At 42.9% G+C, this 23,532-nt stretch overlaps 1 protein-coding gene across 6 annotated transcripts in view; it reads right to left on the minus strand.

Annotated features, from left to right (window-relative positions):
- JMJD1C (jumonji domain containing 1C) overlaps positions 1 to 23,532 on the minus strand; it is a 348,731-nt gene that overhangs the window by 176,581 nt on the left and 148,618 nt on the right. The window contains exon 2 of one of the 6 annotated variants that reach the window (XM_042854775.2): positions 13,725 to 13,881. The exons of the other annotated variants lie outside the window; for them this stretch is intronic. Coding sequence (XP_042710709.1) covers positions 13,725 to 13,739 — 15 coding nt within the window. The 5' untranslated portion in view covers positions 13,740 to 13,881. The remainder of the gene's footprint in view (positions 1 to 13,724; positions 13,882 to 23,532) is intronic. 6 annotated transcript variants of the gene reach the window in all.

Below are 23,532 nucleotides of genomic sequence, written 5' to 3' on the forward strand. Positions count from 1 at the left end.
GTCCCCCGGGGCCATCGTGGATGGCGGGTGATTTGGTGGGGGTGAGGTGAACTGCAAAACATAGCCCTTGGAGATGATACTGAGGACCCATTGGTCCGAAGTAATGCGGGACCACGCCCTGAGGAAGGCAGACAATTGGTTGCAGAACACAAACTATTAATCGGGGGGGGGGGGGGGTCCTCCCTGGCAACAGGCCTGGTGACCCCCTGCAGATAGTCAAAAACACCTCTTCCCTTGCCTCTTGCCCTTAGAGGGAAGTGGGACTGCCTCTGAGACTGATGCTTCTGGTCTCTGGGCCTTTTGTACAGGGGCTTATATCTGCTCTTCGCAGGTTGAGCCATCGGAACAGATTTGGCCTTGTCCTTAGCCGGGGGAACGTAGAGGCCCAAGGTCTGCAAGATAGTGCAGGAATCCTTCATCCCATGCAGCCTGACGTCCGTCTGGTCCGCGAAGAGCGCCCTGCCATCGAATGGGAGGTCCTGCATCAGCGATTGTGCCTCCGTCGACAGCCCGGACAACAAGAGCCACGACGCCCTGCGCATGGTGATCGTGGAAGCCATCAAGCGGGCCGCCGTGCCCGCCTCATCGGATGCTGCTTGCAGGGCCGCTTTTGCCGACGACGACCCCTCTTCCTTGAAGTCCTTCCTGTCCCGGTCCAGGAGGAGGGGCTCAAATTTAGGCAGGGACTCCCACAGGTTGAAGTCCTACCTGCTCAGTAAGGCCTGGTGGCTGGCTACGCGAAGCTGGAAGCTAGCCGACGAATAAAATTTTCTGCCAAAAGAGTCGAGTCTCCTGGCGTCTTTATTTTTTGGGGTGGGCGGGGGCTGGCCCTGACGCTCTCTGTGGTTTACCGATTCCACGACGAGCGAGTTGGGTGCCGGGTGTGAATACAAGTATTCATGGTCCTTCACCGGCCCAAGTATTTCCTCTCGGCCTTTTTCAAGATTGGGGCCAAGGAGGCGGGGGTTTACCACAGGGAGTTTGAAATGTTGACAATACCCTGGTGCAGAGGTAGGGCCACACGACCCAGTGCCGAGGGAGACAGGACGTTAAAGAGGGAATCAGATGGACCCTCCATCTCCTCGGCCTGCAGCTATAAGCTGGAAGCCACCTGTTTTAGCAGGTCCTGGTTTGCTTTTAAGTCCTCCTGCGAAACCGAAGGCGAAGGCGCCGCTATGGTGTCGTCCGGTACTGGGGAGATGGCCCGTACGGACCCGGGCACCTCGGTTGGTGCCGGGGCGTCGATACCGAGGTCAGAGTCCCGGCACGTGTCTGCCGACTCGTGGCCCGCCGACTTATCTCGTGGGCAGCCAAAGGAGGCCAATGGAGCCCGGGACGCTCCGGCGACTGAAAGGGCCTCCACTTGGGCTGGCACTGATGGCCACGGTGCCCACTGGCACCACTGTCCCTTGCCATTGGTTCGGCTGAGCATGGGATGGCAACATGTGTTCCGGCGGGACAGCACGTGCCATGGGTGGGTGGACGCGTGCCAAGGCCAAGGTCGCCGAAGAACGCTCGGTGCGGCGGGAACGGTAGGAGCGGCGTCTGTGGCGTCGTCTCCCTCGGGACCGTGCTCTCGATGACGACGAACGGTACCCACGCAATGAACTGCTTCGGTACACGTGGCGGCGACGCAAAGCCCGGTGCCTTGACACCGAGGTACCCTGAGGGGAGTCTTCGGCGTGGCGCCTCGACGAGCAGCAGCTGGAACGGGAGCAGCAACATCTGTCCCGTCGAGAGCGGCTCCAGTACCCATGTCTAGCAGGTGAGCATTCATGGTGCCTCTCTCGGTGCCTCTGCTCGCTGGCAGGGGGCGTGGAGGGTCCCCGCGACTCCCATCCCGACGGCGGCCCTGCCGGCGTCGAGGGTGGCCGGGAGCTGCCTGAAGAGCGCCCAGCAGTGCAGGGATCGATCTTCAGAGCGGGAACTGCGGCTGCTCGGAGAGGTCTGGTGGGCACCCAAAGGGGGCTTGCCCCACGACCTAGGGCCCATACCCCATTTTGAGCTCAGGACGGGCAGGGACATAATATCCTTTGCAGCCTGCACCGCCTCCGGCGTCGACGGCATCCGTACCGGTGGGGATGCCTGGGTCGACGGTACCAAGCTGCTCCGCTCCACACGTGTCGGAGCCTTAGAGCCCGGGGGGGGGGGATCGAGGGCTGCCCAGCGTGGGACCAGCCTCCCCCTTGTCCTTATCGCGGCAGCGTTGCAAAGCCGAGCCCTTCCCTTGCTTTTTGGAGGGAGAACAGGCGCCGACTGGTCGAAGGGGCCTCGCTACGTACCGATGACGCGGGGTCCGGTGCCAAGTCCGATCTGCACACTGGCATCCAAGTCAGTGCCAACTCCATCCGGAGAGCTCAAAGTCTGAAGTCTCTCTCCTTCTTGGTTCTTGGCTTGAATGACCTACTGATCTTGCAGCGGTCGCTTATGTGAGTCTCACCCAGGCAGCAAAAACAGTCAGCGTGAGGGTCACTTCTGGGCATAGAGCGGCGACAGGAGTCACACGACTTGAAGCCTGGGGCACGGGGCATGCCCCGAGCCCGCTCTAACGATTGAAGAACAACGTACAACAGTACCACTAAGGTCGAGAAGAAGGGCTGCAGCAGAGCTGGAGCACAAAAGTTCCGACTACTTCACTGGCGGCAAGAAGGAACTGAGGGTGGGGGGAGCCCATAGCTCCCCTTATAGCACGATATATAGGCGCCACTCCAGGAGTCGCAGTGGTGCTCCCCCAGTACGGGTACTGCTAAGGGAAAAACTTCCAGCACCAGTGCACGTGGCGAGCACGCACACCTATTGTGGAATACACAGGAGCAATCACTCGAAGAAGAACTACAGAACCTGAACCACTAAAAAAAGAAAATCAACCTTCTGCTGGTGGCATCTGACTCAGATTATGAAAACAAACATGCATCGGTCCACTCTGCTTTGGATCATTATCGAACAGAAGCCATCATAAACATGGATGCATGTCCTCTGGAATGGTGGTTGAAGCATGAAGGGTCATATGAATCTTTAGCGCATCTGACAGCCCTAATAAATATTTTAAAAAGAAAAAAGAAAAGAAGAGGAGATAACCCTCCTTCTACCTTTCCCTTCCTTCAATTCCTTATTCAGTTTGTGACAAGTGGTCATCATGTCTTTATCCAAGAAGAGAACGGTAGATCAAGAGTGCCACAAATTTCAAGAGAAATGAAGAATTTTTTATTTCTTTTTGGACATGAATGGAAAGCCTAGGTGCTTGACTTGCAAGAAAACAAAAGTTGAAGACACTATGAAAGAAACTATCCTGAGAAATATGGTAAGTACATAGGAAAGTTATGCGAAAAAGCAGCAGTGCTTATTAGTGCTCCACACTTAAGTGATGTTGCTGTTAAGGCAAACTATGTGGTTGCCCATGAAAGAGCTGTCATCTAATCCATTTTCTGAGGCAGAATTTTTGAGGAACTGCATGCTAAAAGCTAAAGAAATAGCATGTTCAGATAAGCAGCAAACTTTTGCAAATATCAGCCTTTCAAGAAACACAACTGCTGAGAGAATCAATAATTTAGTTGAGAATTTGAACAGTCAAATCCAGGTCAAAGTTAAGTCCTTTGCTGCTTTTTCATTCGCAACTGAGGAAAGCACAGATGTAAGTGACATTTCTCAGCTTGCAGTATTCATTAGCAGAGTTGATAAGAACAGGTGTATAGCAGAGGAGCTCTTAGAACTGGTGCTGATGAGACACGACAGCAGAAAATTTGGTGGAAGCTCTGATTAAATTGGCTGTGGGCTGGAAAGGAGCTGAGAGCCTGGCCCCATAAGAACAAGAGGCCAAATTGCAAACCATCAATCATAAACAGCAGGTTAGCGATTTTACATCAAAAAAGCTCTCTGTAGTAGAACTCTGAAAGTGAATCTTGTTATAGATATGGTTGTTAAAACTGTACATTTTATTTGAGCTAGTGGTCTCAACCACAAGCAACTCATTCAGCTGTTGGAAGAATGTGACATTCACTGTGGACTGCTGTATCACACTGAAGTTCAATGAGTAAGTCAGGGACCAGGGTTGAAGCACTTTTTTAATTGAGTAGTGAGATCCAGCTTTTCATGGATCAAAAAAGGGAAGACGTCACTGAATTACAGGACAATGAATGGCTTCAAGACCTTGCTTTCATGGCAGATATTAGAGAGTATCTGAACTCACTGAACACAAGAATGTAAGGGTGCAACCAAGTAGTGATTGAATACTATGACAACATTTGTGCCTTTGCAATTAAGCTTCAGCTGTGAGATAAGCAACTTTCCCAGTGTAACTTGGCACATTTTCCCATCCTGAAATCACTGTGACACTACTGGGACTCAATGTGATAAAATCACAGAAAGGTATGTGAGCAAAAGTGATCAACTGAGAAAAGAATTTCAAGAATGATTCTCTGACTTCAGAAACCTGGTAGAAGAGTTTCCAGTGTTCAGCACACCATTTTCTATCAATGTGCATGATGTACCAGAAGAGCACCAAATGGAACTTACTGAACTGCAATGAGATATTCTGTTGAAGGGCAAATTATCTGACATTAGTGTTCAAGTTTTATCAGTACCTATGATCAAATTATCCCAAACTGAAGTTCGTTGCATCAATAACTCTTTCCATGTTTAGGAGTACAAACCTGTGTGAATATTCTCCATCATAAATATCAACAGATCTAAATTACATTCTCAACTAAGTGAGACATCTGAACTCGATACTCAAGATAGCCTCAGCCCAGTCATTTGCTCCAAATGCTGACATACTGGTTCAAGCAAAGAGATGCCAGGTATTGGAGAGCAGCAGTAGCAATCACTAAGATCGAAAATAAATTACCACCAACATGGTTTACATTTATTTCTATTTTAATAACTTTTGTTATTAAAGTGGCAGGGTATCGGATGAGGCCCTCCATATCAAATGAGTTTGATATCTCTTGCTCTAAAGGATAGACAAAGTTATGTTCCTATTGGTTGCTACTACCCGACCAGTGGCAGCCAACACTCAGAAATATCAGGGCATAATTACTGAGTAAATCAAATAGGGCATATGGTAAATATTCTTCCAAAATGAGTGTTACAGTATTCTTTGAAGTAAACCAACATGCAACTTGACATTTTTCATATTAGAGAATTGGTGGTCTTCTTGTTATTAGAAGCAAATGTAAAAAACCAAAACAGATATTTTTTAATGCAAGGGCTTCACATATTTGTCATTTGTCAACTCAGACAACTTGATAAATGGGAGCTAGATTGGAAAATGATGTTAAGAGATAGTGTGATTAGGAGTTACGGCTGATGTATTAGAATATAGTTCTTTGAATAATATGTAGAAATGTTTCAATGGGACTTGATAGAGTCAACTGTTGTGTAAAATGTGTGTGTGCGTGCTTTGTGGGACAAAATGCAAGCCAATGTAAAGGGTTTTTGCTTGTTCTGTTTGTGTTTAAAGAGACAGTGAGCTTAAACAAAATTACTTCTCATCTGAAAGTTTTATAACTAATCTTATAACAAATAATATCTTAGATTGCTATAAATGAAAGATTAGAGAAAAAATACACCTTTTTTCAGTCTGTGTATTTAGTGCTTTTGACAGAAGTGTGTTTATAGTAAGTTCCATTGTTTTATCGATATTCAGTTTTACCTTCTGCCACATGCAAAAGTTTTAAGACAGAACTCAATCACTGTCCTGGGTCATGTTCACAAGAAGATGCTTCCTCAGGTTGTGGTAGAGAATGTTTACCAATTAGAAAGGCAAGGAAACTGAAATGGAAAGGGCAGCAGGAAATAGTGTGCACAAAGGTAGGGGCTGGGGAAGCAGGTTTGAATTTGCCCTTCGGGGAAGCCCAAAATACCTTTCGAAACATCAGCTGAAGAGCAGAAAAATTCCTCTTAAATTAAAAAAAAAAAAAAAAAAACTATGTCATACCATTTTTAAGATGCCCTGTCAGAAAACAGTGTTCTGAAAGGTGACAGTATCCCATAGTCAACATAAGGGTAGTTGTCCTATTATAAGAAAGACCCTTTTAGAAGGGAAATAAAGTATACTTCAGTTTATTGCACGTCTAGAAGTGATTAGTTTTATTTAGGTAAGCAGGTAAATTTTATATGCGTCTGATCAATACAAAAATTCTCCTTTTTCTATCTATATGAATATTTTGGTTAGAATGATCAAGCCAAGGATTTAGTAGCATTTTACAGAAATGAACAACAGTTCAATCTGAATTTGATTTAGTTTAACACACACCTTATTAAGTAATCAGAAATACAAATTCTAATACAGAAGAAAAAGGCAAAAGACACCTTTAGTAGCCCATTCTTTTTAACCAGAAAGGAAAATTCCAGGTGATAGAAAGTTAATCAGATATTATGATTTATACAACATCATGAACTACCCATTCTTCTAAAAAGATAAGCTTTAAAGTAAAGAAAAACAATTGCAAATGTTTTCGTACATTTCTTTTAGAGGTTGTTTTTTTCCCAGTTTTTGTATCAGTGACACACTGTAGGACACTCAACCTATATCCTTATAACACTAATGCTGAAGAATATCACACTAGTTTTGATTAAAGCGGTTTTAACATACACCGTACAAGGAAGCTTACTGTCTGCTATCACCAGTGTAAAGCAACAAAATATGGTAAACGCAGTCTGAATATATTACAATACACTTGCAAATAAATGTTGCACTTTTCAATAGAATAGTGAAAAACACTAGTACAGTCAACCAATGCTAGCATGGCAATAAAGAACCACATTTGAATACATTTCAGCATTAAATTGATATAAAACTATTTTGATAAATTGTAAACAGTTAAAATGGATTATGTTAAAAAAAACAAATGTTTGAAGCAGGATGGATTTTTGTGTTTCAACCCATGCAAGTGTTTTTACCAAACTGTTCAAACATTAAAACAAATTGAAGGAGATGTATAAACATTTCAAAGTACTAAATTTGCCAGCTTAAAATACATTATATAACATACAATGCTGTCACTAAAGAGTGCTGATTTCCCACAAGGTGGTTTCTGGTGTTGAACAAGAATTTTGTTTTCCATATTTCTTCTATGGTTTATAATTGTTTTAGAATGGTTATATGTTACTCCTGGGGGAATTCTGCAACACTGCACAACGCCGAATTTTGCAGAAATTAATGTTGTGCGTGCAGAATTTCCTTTCCCCCACAGAAATGGGCAGAGAAACAGGAACTGGGTTGGAACTGGGTTGTCAGGGGTTTTCTTGGCTCTCTATTCCTGGGGGAATTTTTGTGTGTCTGTATTGTTAGATATATACTTGCTGACAGGTATTTTGAAATAAATTACCAAAATAATTGAAACTGGTGTGATTATGCAGTGTTATTTTGACAAATAAAATTTGCAGAATTTAAAAATACTGTGCTCAGAATTTTCAATTTTTTGATGCAGAGTGCCCTCAGGAGTAATATTTGAAGTATGCCCTGTGGATTTATGGATATAATAAACATTTCCCTGGGCACCTCCCAGCACTAGTTAGGATCATGGGAGGCAGAAGAAAAGCACCCACTTATTTTTTAAATGGGGAATTAAAGTGAGGATTGTTCAAAGGCTATGGAGGCAGTAAATTTTGTGATCCGGAACCACTGGACTTTAGGTATGATCCAAGAGAAGATGGACTCTTAGTGAAGGGGATAATGGGGACTTAAAACTTGTGGGTAGCTGATATTTGGATTTTGAAAGTGGAACGCAAAAGTATTGAACAGGAATACTGGCCTCCATGCAAGACATATTATATAACTATACATAGTACTAACTTATCTTAAAAGAACATTAAGGGTTGAACAGCCAAGTATTTCAAAGTCAATATTATGTCTGTCTGTGCAAACTTAATACAAGGCACAAAGGGGCAGAATTATGACAGTCTTTAATTGCATGATCACTTTTTTCACATGACTCTGCCTCATTCAATAAGCAGGATGGATTGTGCTCAGTGAATATTATTTTTATCATCAGTGAGTGAACCTAAGGCCTTATTTACCACACACAATACAAACCCTGCACTGAATACAGAATTATTAATTTCCTCATGGACTTTTCTATACTCATCATTGTAGTATCAGAGTACTTCACAAATAATAATGAATTTATCTTCACAATGCTCCTGCAAGATAAAATGGAATTATCCTCCTCTTTTTACAAATGGAAAAAGTAGGAGACAGAGATTAAGGTCAAAATTGCCAAAATAGTTTTCACTAATTTTCGTTGCTCAACTTGAGATGCCTAGGGCCTGATTTTACAAAGCACTTACCATTTTTACAGGAATCCCGACAAGCCTTTACCTCTGCAGCTGCTCATAGTTTTTCCAACAGTAGCATCTGCATGAAATAGACATGATTCTGAACACTCACTACTGCTCCCAGGGTTCTAAATAATAGCAGTGAAAGTGACCAGTATCTATGTTTGATTCGTTTTACATCGCTGCTAGATTCTTAGTATTATTATTTGTATTATTATAGAGCAGGAGTGGCCAACCCGTGGCTCCGGAGCCACATGTGGCTCTTCAGAAGTTAATATGTGGCTCCTTGTATAGGCACCAACTCTGGGGCTGGAGCTACAATCGTCAACTTTCCAATGTGCCGGGGGAGGGGGTGTGCTCACTGCTCAACCCCTGGCTCTGCCACAGGCCCTGTGAAACAGCTGATCGGGAGGCTGTGGGGAGGGGGCCCTGATTAGCGGGGCTGCTGGTGGGCAGGAAGCGCTGGGAACTGATGGGGGGCTGCTGATGTAGTACTGTGGCTCTTTGGCAATGTACATTGGTAAATTCTGGCTCCTTCTCAGGCTCAGGTTGGCCACCCCTGTTATAGAGCCTAGTGCCTATAAACAGAACAAAAAGACAGCACACTAGAAGCACTAGAGCTTGTTTCAGACAGGTAATATTATGCCAGTTTATACATTTGAAGTTATTTCCAGAACATTAAGGATGAGAATTTTGGTTTTTAAAAGACAACTTAAGTTCTACAGATACTGAATACTTACATTCCACTTTTAGCAGGGAAATCTTCCCATCTGCAAGTGAGTTTTTTCCAAGTCCTAGCTATATTTCACTAGTTAGAACATGAGCTTCGCCCCCCTACACACAGAACATTCTGGGTTTCTAACTATTAATCTCTTGCTGTTGAAATAAGCAATTATACTGGAATAAATATTTTTTTCCAATTACTTCCCTTTTAATCACAAATAAATTTCTCAAGACCAAAAAATAAAGATTATGTGCTTAAATAACATGCCATCCTGTAGACTAATAATCAGTGAGGAAGTCACTGAAGTGATTCATAGTACCCTCAGGTAACCTTCCGACTATTCTGACACTAAAGGGTAACAGCAGAAAGCACTAGCTGCTGACTCAAGCAGATGCAATAGATGCACTTCCACTCCCCGCTCAGCATGCCGTATTCTCTCTGTATCATTAAATCTGATTCATCTTTATCATTCTTCCAGAATCAAAAGAACAGATCAACCTAAGACATTCAGCACAGTTTCCAAGCCTGTAGTACTTTGAATACAAATTGCAAATAAGCTCTAACACAATTCTGCATATAGCAACTTGCTTTTCAACCTTAAGAGTTTTAGAGATTTGTTACTTTCAATTTTTCATGCACTCATATACTGTGAGCATGTAAACAACTTTCAGTCATATAAGTGAATATCCTGACACTAAGCAGCAAAGCAAATATTAGTGTTTTACATTAAGAGCTTATTACTAGGACACAGTGGTGAAAGTTCTGCACTTTCTGGCACACAGGAGTTAAAATCATTCACATACAAAGAGAAACTTAAAGTTTTATAAAAGCTAGCTATTCATTCTGACCAGAAAAGGAGACACTACCTCATAGTAGGTAAGCCAAGTGCAGCACAGCTGCCGAAGAGCTTCTGAGTGATGCCATCAGGAAGTACAGCACTAGGCAATTTCAACCTTGACAGCAATGTTAGGGAAGAGACAAATTTGGCTAATAGCAACACATTCTTGCCAACACACACTCGCCCAATAGGATGAGGTTCTGCGAACACACACAGTGCTGAAGAGTCCTTTACCCTGCAAAAAGCTGGAAACAGTTGAGCTGCGTGTTAATTTCCTCTACTGGCAACTTACAAGGGTACACTTAAGCTCTAAATAGTTTCTAAATGGTTAAACTGCACATCTTTCAAGAGAATGCTCTGCAGGGGGACAAGCCCAAAATGCAAATACTTCCAACTTAATGGGGTGCTATGGGGAAGCCACATTTTGTCCCTGATAATTGGTTTCTATGGCTTGGACAGTCAGTCAGTGTGGATGTTAAGTTGCTTCTTTTCTGTGGTGTAAAACACGTAAATGGAGAGCCCATGAGAAGGAATTAATGTCGGTATTCAGAATTTAAGAGGGTATCTTCTTTAGAAAGAACAGTCATCCCGTTCTCCTCCCCCATAATCTGAAGACCTGAAAATAAATGTTACGGTTTACATGAAGGAGTCTAGATTTGGGGCTTGACAAGGAGAGGTTACTTACCTTTCACTAACTTCAAGATGTTTTGTCCCTATAGGTGATCCACTGTAGCATGTGCACACACTTGCAAGTGCTTGATAGGAAATTTGAATTAGCAGTGTTGCAGGTCCATGCCTGAGCACCATGTGCTCCAAAGTAAGAGCATACAGGAATGGAAGGACCCACTGCCAATCCAGTTCCTTCACAACTACAAAGCCAGACTCCGCAGCAAACAAAAAGGAGTGAGGGAGGTGGTGCACCCATAGAAACAAAACATATCAATGAACTCAAGTTACTGAAGGTTGAGTAACCTCTACTCCTCCAAGTATATGTGCCTATGGGTGCTCCAACATAGGAGATTCCCAATCAGTAACTCAATGAGGAAGCACGTGCAAAGGAAGCAGATGCAAGTCAGTGCATAAGACACCATCGCCAAAGGCTGTGTCCATCCTGAATGCAGATAGGATAGCGTAATGTCTGGGGAACATGTTAACAGAGGACCAAGTTGCAGCCATGAAAATTTCCATGAGGGGAATGTCCTTGAGGAGGGTAACTGAAATGGATTGAGTCCTGGTGGAATGTGCTGGCACCTTAGGGAAGGTTCTACCCCAGTGACCTCATAGCAGACTATGATGCAACTTGAAACCCATTTAGAGAGTCTCTGAGAACAAATTGATTGTCCTTTCTTTATTTCAGAAAAGGATACAGAAAGTTGAAGAGAAATCCTAAAGCTTCTAGTCTGGTCCAGATGAAAGGCAAATGCCCTCTGAACGTCTGAAGTGTGAGTCTAGCTTCTTCTCTTGAGGAGTGGGACTTGGGAAAGAATACTGGCAGAAAGATATCCTGATTAATATGCAAGTCTGACAAAATCTTCAAGGAGAATCGAGGATAGGGGCTCAGCATGACCATGTCACGATAGACGGTAACATAAGGTGGGTCAAACATGAGCACTCCCAATTCTCTCAACCTTTTATGCAAGGTGACAGCTATCAGGAATGAAATCTTAAAGGAGAGGTGGTGGAGTGAACAGGTGGCCTTAGGTTTGAATAGGGAGTTCATCGCGATGTTAAGGACCAAATTAAGATACTAGGAAGGTGTGAGGTTCCAACTATGAGGAAACAGATAAGCTCTTAAGGAATCTGGCCATGGTGGGGAGCCCTTGATAAGCAAATGAAAAGACATAATAGCTGCATGGTGTACTTAGACCAAACTTAATCATAATCGACTTGTTTTGAACTGCAGTAGGTAATTGAGGATTCTGGAGAGAGGAGTTTCAGAAGTGGATACAGAGCGATGTGAACACCAGAAAAGAAAGCGCTTCCAGTTCTGTACATAATTTTTACATATGAAAGGCTTCCTAGCATTGAGAAGTGCAGACTGGACTTCCTCTAAGCAGTCCAACTCGGAGGTTGAGAAACAAAAAAAGAGCCAGGCCTTGAGGTTCAGAGCTGGGAGATTGCGATGGTTAATGATGCCTGAGTTCTGTATTAGGAGGTTTGATAGGAGCAGGACATTTCTATAGAAAGGTGAAGTAGATCGAAATACCACACCTCTCTCGGCCAAGAAGGTGCTATCAGGATAACCCTCGCCTGGTCTTGCCATAATCTGATCAGTGTCTTGGAGAATTAATGGTGTTGGAGGGAAGGCGTAAAGGAGAGCGCAGGGCCAGAGAACTAGGAAGGAATTCCTTAAGGAGTTGTGGCCAAGTCCCCTCATGGTGCAGAAGATCTGGCATTTTGCATTGTCTGGGGTTGCAAAGAGATCCATTACAGAGATCCCCTAAGCTTTGCAGATATTGTACAAGACTAGGTTGTTGAGCTCCCACTCATGGTCCTGATGGAAGTGACTGCTTAGGGCATCTGCTAAAGGTTTCTGGAGACCTGGAAGGTAAGTCATGGAGATCTCTATGCAATAGGTAATGCACCAGTCCCATAGTTTTAGTGATTCTGTGCACACGGACTGGGATCTTGCTTGTTGATTTATATAGTACATCACCACCCTGTTGCCTACCATTACCCTGATGACAGCACTGAATGTCATGGAAAAAATGTTGACATCCATAACCAACTGCCCTTAGTTCTAGAACATGGGTCTTAACCCTTATCTTAGCAAGCATGAAAAATCTGACCAAATGCATTGAAAAGATTTAGAAATTTTATGCCATGGCAGCTTAGGAGAAATGGTCCAGTCCCACTCTTTGGAAGGATGTTACCTGGAAAAACAGGGATTCTGAAAAGGATTTAGGAGTCATGCTGCATAACTAACAGAACATGAGCTCTCAGTGTGATGCTGTGTCTAAGAGGTCTAATGTGACCCTTGGATGTAGAAGCAGGAGAACATTGATTAGGAGTAGGGAGAAGGTGACTATGTATATAGCTGGTGAGACCATTGGTGGAATACTGTGTCCAATTCTGGTGTTCATATTTCAAAAAGAAGGTTGAATATTTGAAAGTGTTCAGAAAACAGCCACTACGAATGATCTGAGGTCTTGAAAAATCTACTTTACAGTGAGAAACTTAAGAAGCTCAGTCTATTTCACTTATTAGAGAAGGTTAAGAGATGACTTGATCACAGCCTGAAAGTATATACATAGGAATATTTCTGGCACTAGAAGGCTCTTTAAATTAGCACACAAAAGACGTATCAAAATACAATGACTGGAAGTTAAAGCTAGACAAATTCAAATTGAAAATAAGGTGCAGATTTTTAAACTGTGAGGGGAAATAACTTACCTAGGAATGTGGTGGATGTATGTATGTATACAGATGTATGTATAAATATCTTCTGTGTTTTCCATTCTATGCATCCAAAGAAGTGGGCTGTAGCCCACGAAAGCTTATGCTCAAATAAATTTGTTAGTCTCTAAGGTGCCATAAGTACTCCTGTTCTTTTTGCGGATACAGACTAACACGGCTGCTACTCTGAAACGAAACACTGGGAGAAATTTTTGGCCTGTATTGTTCAGTAGGGCAGAGGAAATAACCATAATGATTGCTTCTGACCTCAAAATGTAAGAACGTTTATAAGACAACCTCTTAATATGAAGCTATTGATCAATCAAACTGAAACGGCTAAGTAAAACTGACTATTTTACTTCATAAATTTCTACCATGGCCTAACAAAAAAGGTCAAAACAGCCAAAACACACCAAGACATTCAAAAATAAGTTTCACACTATTAATCAGTTTGTTAAAATTAATATGCTGATGTCCCCTGGAACTTACCTCTCTATAAATCATGCAAGATCATCTGAGAAAGGCCAGATTCAGCACCTGGATCCAGAATTATTCCATCCGACAGCCTGGGCTATAGAACTGACATCTTCGCAGCTTTGCTGTTCCACTAGAGTCCAGAAAGTGCAAACTCCAGTTCAGTCCTTTCCTGTTAGGTCCATAAGCAGAAAAGGTTCTTTCTGTGGGCGGTCAGAAATAACACAGCTCCATCCATGGTTCCTTTTCTGTCCTTCAATATTTGCTCCACCTCAAGTCCCTGGAACTGTCTCTTTCCCCTATCAGAGTACACCTTGAAGTCATTTCTGCTTATCACATGGAAGTGGAACACAAGTTTGTGTTCAATAACCCTATAGTGAAAAGGTTTCTGGAAGGACTGAGGTATCTGCCCTGCTGTGAAGGATCCTACATCTAGTTGGGACTTCAGTCAAGTCCTCATGCAGCTGACAGTGCCTCTCTTCAAAGCCACGGGAGAATGTTCCATATTACATCTCTGTATCATGAGGGCTTTTATTACAGCCATAACCTCAGCTAGGAGAATTGATGGTCAAGCCACCACCTTTTACAATCTTTGATGTGATTTTTTTTGCTCACATTCTAAATTTCTACCTAAGGTGGGAACCAATTTCCACCTCAGACCTTGAATCTGCCATATTCTTCCCGAGACATCACCCTCATCCAAGCAAGGCGAAGTTGTATATTGTAGATATTCAGAAGACATCCACTTTTGACCTATTTAGGTCAATGGCGCTTACAGACTCACCTCTATTATTAGTATCATATGAGGATAACCACAAGGGTCAGGCCATTACAACTCAGCACTTATCTAAGTTAATCATATGTAGTATTGAGGAATGTTATAGGCTGGCTAACATCACCATGACAGAAGGATTTAGGGATCATTTGATCAGGTCCAACACACCATTCAGGGCTTGTCTTACCCATATCACAATAGCAGGGATTTATAGTACCAGATCAATCCATACCTACATAAAACATTACTCAACTGAATTGGTATCCAGATCTGATGCCCCAATTTGGGAGGGTAGTGTTACAATCCCTGTTTAACTAGTTCTGGGGAGAATATGCACTGTTTGATAAACTCCCAGTAGTGAGATTATGCAGAAGCCATTTAATAAAATGAAGGTTATTTACAACCAGAGCTGTGCATACCATGGTTTTCTAGTTTGTTGGCAATTCTGCAAAAACAAAAAAACCATTTTGTGTCAAACCAAAAACAGATTTCAACTAATCAAAAAGTTTTTAAAAAATCATTTTAAGTAGAGTAAATAACTTAATTTTGAGCTATGTTTAACTTATTTTTTTAAATAAATTCAAAGGAAATTTGAAAACAAAATCTTGTATCAAAAAATTGAAACATTTCATTAGAAAATGTCAAGTGAAATGTTGACTTTTTGGCGTTTTTTCCTTAACACAAACAATTCAGCGAAACTGACATGAATTCACAATACATTTCAGTGTTGCCAAATGTGCATTTTCACCGAAAAAAATCTTTTGGCTAGCTCTACTTACAAGTGGGAGTTCTTCAAGATGAGATACTGAACATTCACACTACCTGCTTATCTTCCCCTCTACCTCAAAGTCCTGTTATTCACTACTGGAGCCTGGGTTTGCATGCCGAAGGAACTGAGGATGATGAAATAGCCCTCCCCTTTCTATACTTTACCTTCAGAACATTCAAAGGCATGAGAGGGGGTATGTGGTCACTCCAGCAGACACTGGTTCTAGAGGTTTCCATCAGGTCAGCGGCACCACAAGGGCATCTTCCAAGAGTGGCAATGTGTAGAGGCCACTCAAAGATCATAGGAACTCCTTGTTCATAATCCCTTTCTCAGTTCCTTTTCTACACTATGACCCAAAAGTCCTCAGTCTTGGAGAAGACTGAATGATACTCCAGAAAAAATTAGGGAATGGTGGATAAACCTAAAAAGTTGAGCTATCATCACAGTGGAGTAGACAACAGCAGTAGTTAGTGACTAAGTATTATCATATAATCTTACTGCGACACCTACACTCACAAGAAAGCATATAACTGTCATGAAAAATTCTTACATACCATTTTTTCCAAGAGATTACATTTTTAAACATTCCCAGTAGTTTTTAGTAGGGCTGAAAAGTGATTTAAAAAATGTATTGTGATTAATCGCACTGTTCAACAACAATAGAATACCATTTATTTAAATATTTTTGGATATTTTCCACATTTTAAAATATATTTATTTCAATTACAACATAGAATACAAAGTATACAGTGCTCACTTTATATTTATTTTTTTATTACAAATATTTGCACTATAAAAAACAAAATAAATAGTTTTTTTTCAATTCACCTAATACAAGTTTAAACTGATCGCCATATTTGGGGTCGGGAAGGAATTTTCCTCAAGAGCAGATTGGCAGGTTTTTCGCCTTCCTCTGCAGCGTTGGGCACGGGTCACTTGCTGGAGGATTCTCTGCACCTTGAGGTCTTTAAACCATGATTTGAGGACTTCAATATTCAGATATAAGTTAGGGGTTTGTTACAGGAGTGGGTGAGATTCTGTGGCCTGTGTTGTGCAGGAGGTCAGACTTGACGATCATAATGGTCCCTTCTGACCTTAAAGTCTATGAGTCTATAAGTACGGTAGTGCAATTGCTTTATCATGAACATTGAATTAACAAATCTAGAATTATGTATAAAAAATAACTGCATTCAAAAATTAAACAATGTAAAATTTTAGAGCCTACTCGTCCACTCAGTCCTATTTCTTGTTCAGCCAATCACTCAGACAAACAAGTTTGTTTATATTTGCAGGAGATAATACTGCCCGCTTCTTGTTTACAATGTGAAAGTGAGAACAGGCGTTCACATGGCACTGTTGTAGCCGGCATTGCAAGATATTTACATCCCAGATGCGCTAAAGATTCATATGTCCCTTTATGCTTCAACCAACATTCCAGAGGACACGCATCCATGCCGATGACGGGTTCTGCTCGATGACAACCCAAAGCAGTGTGGAACGACGCATGTTCATTTTCATCATCTCAGTCAGATGTCACCAGCAGAAGGCTGATTTTCTTTTTTCGGAGTTTGGGTTCTGTAGTTTCCACATCGATGTGTTGCTCTTTTAAGACTTCTGAAAGCATGCTCTACACCTCTTCCCTCTCAGATTTTGGAAGGCACTTCAGATTCTTAAACCCTGGGCCGAGTGCTCTAGCTACCTTTAGAAATCTCATCTTGGTACCTTCTTTGCGTTTTCTCAAATCTGCAGCAAAAGTGTTCTTAAAATAAATATGTGCTAAGTCATCATCCTAGACTACTATAACATGAAATATATGGCAGAAAGTGGGTAAACAGAGCAGGAGACATACAATTCTCCCCTAAGGAGTTCAGTCACAAATTCAATTAACACATTTTTTTTTTAAATGAGCATCAGCAGCATGGAAGCATGTCCTCTGGAATGGTGGCCAAAGCATGAAGGGGCATACAAATGTTTAGCATAGCTGGCACAGAAATACCTTGCAATGCCAGCTACAAAAGTCCCATGTGAACTCCTGTTCTCACTTTCTGGTGACATCATAAATGTAAACAAACTTGTTTGTATTAGCGACTGGCTGAACAAGAAGTAGGACTGAGTAGACTTATAGGCTCAAAAGTTTTGCATTGTTTTGTTTTTGAGTGCAGTTATGTAACAAAACAAATCTCCATTTGTAAATTGCACTTTCACAATAAAGAGATTGCACGACAGTACTTGTATGAGGTGAATTTAAAAAAATAACATTTATCATATTTACAGTGGAAATATTTGTAATATAAAGTGAGCAGTGCACACTTTGTATTTTGTGTTGTAACTGAAATCAACATATTTGAAAATGTAGAAAAACATCCAAAAATATTCAATAAATTTCAATTGGTATTCTATTGTTTAACAGTGCGATTAAAACTCTGATTAGTCGCAATTAATTTTTTAATCATGATTAATTTTGAGTTAATCCCGTGAGTTAACTGCGATTAATCGAAAGCCCTAGTTTTTAGTAGTAAGCTAAAGTGTTATTCCATTGCCATTTTCACATTAGCAGACATTCAATGAGGCATAAAATATTAAGTACAAGTTTTAAAGCACCAAAGATCTTATAAGAATGTTGTTACGATGACTTTCTACTATACAAAATTATTGATATAATTTATTTTATGCAGTATAGTTGTAGCCATGTCAGTCCCAGGTTCTTAGAGAGATAAGGTGGGTGAGGTAATATCTTTTACTGGACCAATTTCTGTTAGGCCGTGGATACTCAAAACTTCAAAGCGCTGCTGTGGGAGTGCTCCCGCGGCAGCGCTTTGAAGTGCGAGTGTGGTTGCGCACCAGCAGTCGGAGAGAGCTCTCCCAGTGCTGAAGGTAGTCCACCTCCACGAGGGGATTAGTTTACAGCATCGGGCACTGTTTACACTGGCACTTTACACCGCTGTAACTTGCTGTGCTCAGGGGGGTGTTTTTTCACACGCCTGAGAGAGAAAGTTGCAGTGCTGTAAAGCACCAGTGTAGGCCTGCCTTAGTGACAGAGCGCAGCTTAGGAGCTATACAGAGCTCTTCTTCAAGTCTGGGACAGGTATTTAGATTGTTAAAGTTATTGCTACCTACCCAAACCATACAAAAGAAGTAGTCATACAACAAAAAAGGGAGGTTAGTGTGTTACAGATTTTAAGTCATAAATCTAGTGTCTTTATTAAAGCTAAGATTTCACTGGTCTACAATTTTTGAGAAGTTGTCTGCTTCAGAGATAAAATGTGCTATTTATTATGTATTTTGATGTGCTGAATTCAAATATGACAATTAAAACAACTGATTGGCTACTGTTTCTAAGACAGTTAAGTTTTTACATTTTATGTCTATGTACAGGGCCGGCTCTAGGATTTTTTCCGCCCAAAGCAAACACAATTTTGGCCCTCCCCCCTTATTTAATTACCCCACCCCCGGCCCCGCCTCAACTCCACCCCTTCCCCAAATCCCTAGCCCTGCCTCCTCCCCCCAGGCTCTCAAGCCTAGGAGGGAGGAAGGTAGAGGGAGAAGCGGCGCCGCGCCGCGGCCACTCGGAGTCTCCCCCCGTCCCAGGTTTGAGAGCCTGGGAGGGAGGGGGAGACTCCGAGTGGCCGCAGCACGGGCACCGCTTCTCCCCCTCCCTCCCAGGCTCTCAAGTCTGGGAGGGAGGAAGGGGGAGCAGCGACGCGCAAAACGGCCGCTTGGGATCTCCCCCTCCCTCCCAGGTTTGAGAGCCTGGGAGGGAGGGCGAGTAGCGGCGCGCGCGAATCAGCTGTTTCGCGCACCATGGCAGCAGCAGCGGAGGTGAGCTAGGGCAGCCGGGGCACATTTTTAGGGGCGGCATTCTGGCGCCGGCCATGCCGCCCCTAAAAATGTGCCGCCCCAAGCACCAGCTTCTTTTGCTGGTGCCTAGAGCCGGCCCTGTCTATGTAGATTGTGTAGATAGAGTTTAATCATAAATTGTAAACCTAGGTCTTTTCCTGTGTTTATGGTTGATTTACATGATAATATTTCACCTGTCCTGTTTATGTAACACTTTAAAAATCAGCAAAAGGATTATATAAATAAAATTTATTATGAAACAAAAGGCAAAAAACCTTTATGTACATAGTTTAGTCTTATTCAGTGTCTACTCGGCGCTTCTTGGCTTGTCTCTTGTATTCATTAAATGGAGCATCTTTTGTCACTGTCCAGCAATAGTCCGCAAGCACTGATGGGCTCCATTTGCCCTAATAGCGTTTCTCCATTGTTGCAATGTCCTGGTGAAATCGCTCGCCATGCTCGTCGCTCACTGCTCCGCAGTTCGGTGGAAAAAAATCTAGATGAGAGGGCAAAGACTGTATCTTTAGTAAAAAGAACAAGAGTACTTGTGGCACCTTAGAGACTAACAAATTTATTAGAGCATAAGCTTTCGTGGACTACAGCCCACTTCTTCGGATGCGTGGGCTGCAGTCCATGAAAGCTTATGCTCTAATAAATTTGTTAGTCTCTAAGGTGCCACAAGTACTCCTGTTCTTTTTGCAGATACAGATTAACATGGCTGCTACTCTGAAACCTGTATCTTTAGTGACATGTTGCAACCAAGGCTTTTGTATGCCTTGAGGAGGGTTTCCACCAACAACCTGTAGTTGTCTGCCTTGTTGTTTCCGAGAAAATTTATTGCCACTAACTGGAAGGCTTTCCGTGCCGTCTTTTCCTTGCCACGCAGTGCATGGTCAAATGCATCATCTCAAAGAAGTTCACGAATCTGAGGACCAACAAAGACACCTTCCTTTATCTTAGCTTCACTTAACCTTGGAAATTTTCAACGTAGGTACTTGAAAGCTGCTTGTGTTTTGTCAAAGGCCTTGACAAAGTTCTTCATCAGACCCAGCTTGATGTGTAAGGGTGGTAACAAAATCTTCCTTGATTCAACAAGTGGTGGATGCTGAACACGTTTCCTCCCAGGCTCCAATGACTGTTGGAGTGGCCAATCTTTCTTGATGTAGTGGGAATCTCTTGCACGACTATCCCATTCGCAGAGAAAACAGCAGTACTTTGTGTATCCAGTCTGCAGACCAAGCAAGAGAGCAACAACTTCAAATCGCCACAAAGCTGCCACTGATGTTGGTCATAGTTTATGCACCTCAGAGTTGTTTCATGTTGTCATAGGTTTCCTTTATATGGACTGCATGACCAACTGGAATTGATGGCAAAACATTGCCATTATTCAGTAAAACAGCTTTAAGACTCATCTTCGATCAATCAATGAACAGTCTCCACTCATCTGGATCATGAACGATGTTGAGGGCTGCCATCACACCATCGATGTTGTTGCAGGCTACAAGATCACCTTCCATGAAGAAGAATGGGACAAGATCCTTTTGATGGTCACGGAACATGGAAACCCTAACATCACCTGCCAGGAGATTCTACTGCTGTAGTCTGGAGCCCAACAGCTCTGCCTTATTCTTGGGTAGTTCCAAATCCCTGACAAGGTCATTCAGTTCACCTTGTGTTATGAGGTGTGGTTCAGAGGAGGAGGATGGGAGAAAATGTGGGTCCTGTGACATTGATGGTTCAGGACCAGAAGTTTCATCCTCTTCCTCTTCCTCGTCTGACTCAAGTGAGAATGATTCTGGTGCATCAGGAACCGGCAGTCCTTCTCCGTGGGGTACTGGGCGTATAGCTGATGGAATGATGGAATGTTTGGATAATGCACAGTCCACTTTTTCTTCTTTGACACACCTTTCCCAACTGGAGGCACCATGCAGAAGTAACATGGTATGATCTGTTGGCTCTCTCCAAATCATTGGCACTGCAAAAGGCATAGATTTCCTTTTCCTGTTCAACCACTGGTGAAGTTTTGTTGCACAAGTGTTGCAGCATATGTGTGGGGACCACCTCTTGTCCTGATCTCCAATTTTGCAGCCAAAATAAAGGTGATAGACTTTCTTAACCATAGTGGTTATACTGCGCTTTTGTGATGCAAAAGTCACTTCACCACAAACATAGCAGAAGTTATCTACACTGTTCACACAAGTACGAGGCATCTCTGCTCACTTCGGCTAAACAGAAATGTGTCTCTTTGCAAAATCAAACACTGACAAATAAGAGAGCACGACACTGTATGATTTCTAGAGCTGATATAGGGCAATCTGTTCAGCAGAGTGATGTAAGCTTCGTTATGATTGCATCATCCATGACTTCTAGGAATAACATGATGCAATTCATATCATGTATGATGCAATACTAGCTTCAGATTGCATCATTCATTGATTTGCCTAAAAAGCAAGTACTGTCCAAACCCAGTCATAGATTTAGTCCTAGATGTATTTTAGTCATTTCTGGTTTAAATTGAGATCCCTTCCCTTTATAACTCACTTATCCTCCGCCATTCCCAAGTCAAGGGTGGTATATACTGACCCAATAGCATATCTTGAAAACTAGAGCCAATCAACAATTTTAAGCATTATTTTCGTTCTCAGTGACCCAGAATTAGTAAAGTTTGACTACATTTATTTCAGAAGCATTTTGGCTGTAGAGCAGTGTTTTTAGTCTCTAAAAAAGTTATGAATTTAAGCTCCCAGGCTCATCTTTTGAAAGTGTTGATCAGGTTTCCTTTGAGGATGTGGACAGAGATCAGATATAGAGTAATTGCTTTGTGAAAAGTATTCACCCACAGGTGATATCATTTTCCTGTGCAAGGTCATTTGAGAGCATAGTGATTGTCTAGTTTCAGCTACATAGTTGTTATTGGGGCATTTAGTGCACTGGATGAGATACATCACATGTTGTGATAGGCACATGTAGAACCCATGGATCTTGAAAGATGTGTTGTGGGGGGTGTTGATCATCGTAGCAGTAGATATAGAGATAGAGATGATAGCGATAGATATAGATGCAGGTTTTGCATCTGTTGTTCTAGCAGGATCTAGTGCCGCTTGGAATTGGTGTGTCCTGGTCTTTGGGGAGATAGCTTCTGGAGAGGTTGCAGGGTCATTTGAAGGCCAGAAATGTGGGTTCAGAAAAGCTTTCAGACGATGAACCTCAGAGCTTAAATTCAAAACTTTACTAGACGCTAAAACGCATGGTCTTAATAAGACACTAGATTTATGGCTTATTACTAAGGCTAAGATTTAGGGAATGGCTACATTTGCAGATGTAGAGCGCTTTGAGTTAAACCAGCCTTCGGAGAGCACAGTAGGGAAAGCGCTGCAGTCTGTCCACGCAGATAGCTGCAAGCGAACTGGCGTGGCTACATTTGCGGCACTTGCAGCGGCATTGAGAGCGGTGCATTATGGGCAGTTATCCCACAGAGCATCTCTTCCCATTCTGGCGTTGTGGCTTGTGGAAAGGGGGCGGGGCATTCTGGGTCCTGTCCCAATACCCCGTAATGCATCAGTTCGCATCCCAGCAATCCCTCTGCTTCCATCCACATTTGGTGCCATCTTTCAAAAGTTTTTTGTGCTGCGCGCTGTCTTCCCTTTCGGTCTGTGGGAATGGAGCCCAAACTGCTGACGAGCGTCACCAGCACGTCACGTTTGGCAGTCAAGTTACTCCTTAAGAACCAAACTGACAGTGAGGACTCTGACGATGATATCGACTCGAGTAACGCATACGACACAAGATTGCTTGTGGCATTCATGGACATGTTCACCACTGTGGAACGCTGCTTTTGGGCTCGGGAAACAAGCACTGAGTGGTGGGATCACATCATCATGCAAGTCTGGGATGACGAGCAGTGGCTGCAGAACTTCTGGATAAGAAAAGTCACTTTGATGGGACTATGTGATGAGCTCGCCCCCACCCTGCGGCGCAAGGACATGAGATTGAGAGCTGCCCTGATGGTGGAGAAGGGGGTGGCTATTGCAATCTGGAAGCTGGCAATTCCAGACAGCTACTGAACGGTCACTAACCACTTTGGAGTGGGAAAGTCTACCGTTGGAATCGTGTTGATGCAAGTTTGCAGGGCCATTAATTGCATCATGCTCAGAAGAACCATGACTCTGGGGAACGTGCATGACATTGTGGCTGGCTTTGCACGAATGGGTTTCCCTAACTGCGGAGGGGTGATAGATGGCACGCATATTCCAATTCTGGCACCAGCCCACCTAGCCTCTGAGTATGTTAATCGGAAAGGGTATTTCTCTATGGCTCTCCAGGTGCTTGAGGATCACCGTGGGCATTTCATTGATATTAATGGACGCATCTTTCGGAACACTGGCCTGTTCAGGAAGCTGCAAGCTGGGACTTTTTTCCCAGACCAGAAGATCACCGTAGGG

This window comes from Chrysemys picta, chromosome 7 (genome assembly GCF_011386835.1).
Source record: "Chrysemys picta bellii isolate R12L10 chromosome 7, ASM1138683v2, whole genome shotgun sequence".
In the NCBI taxonomy this organism is placed as follows: domain Eukaryota; kingdom Metazoa; phylum Chordata; order Testudines; family Emydidae; genus Chrysemys; species Chrysemys picta.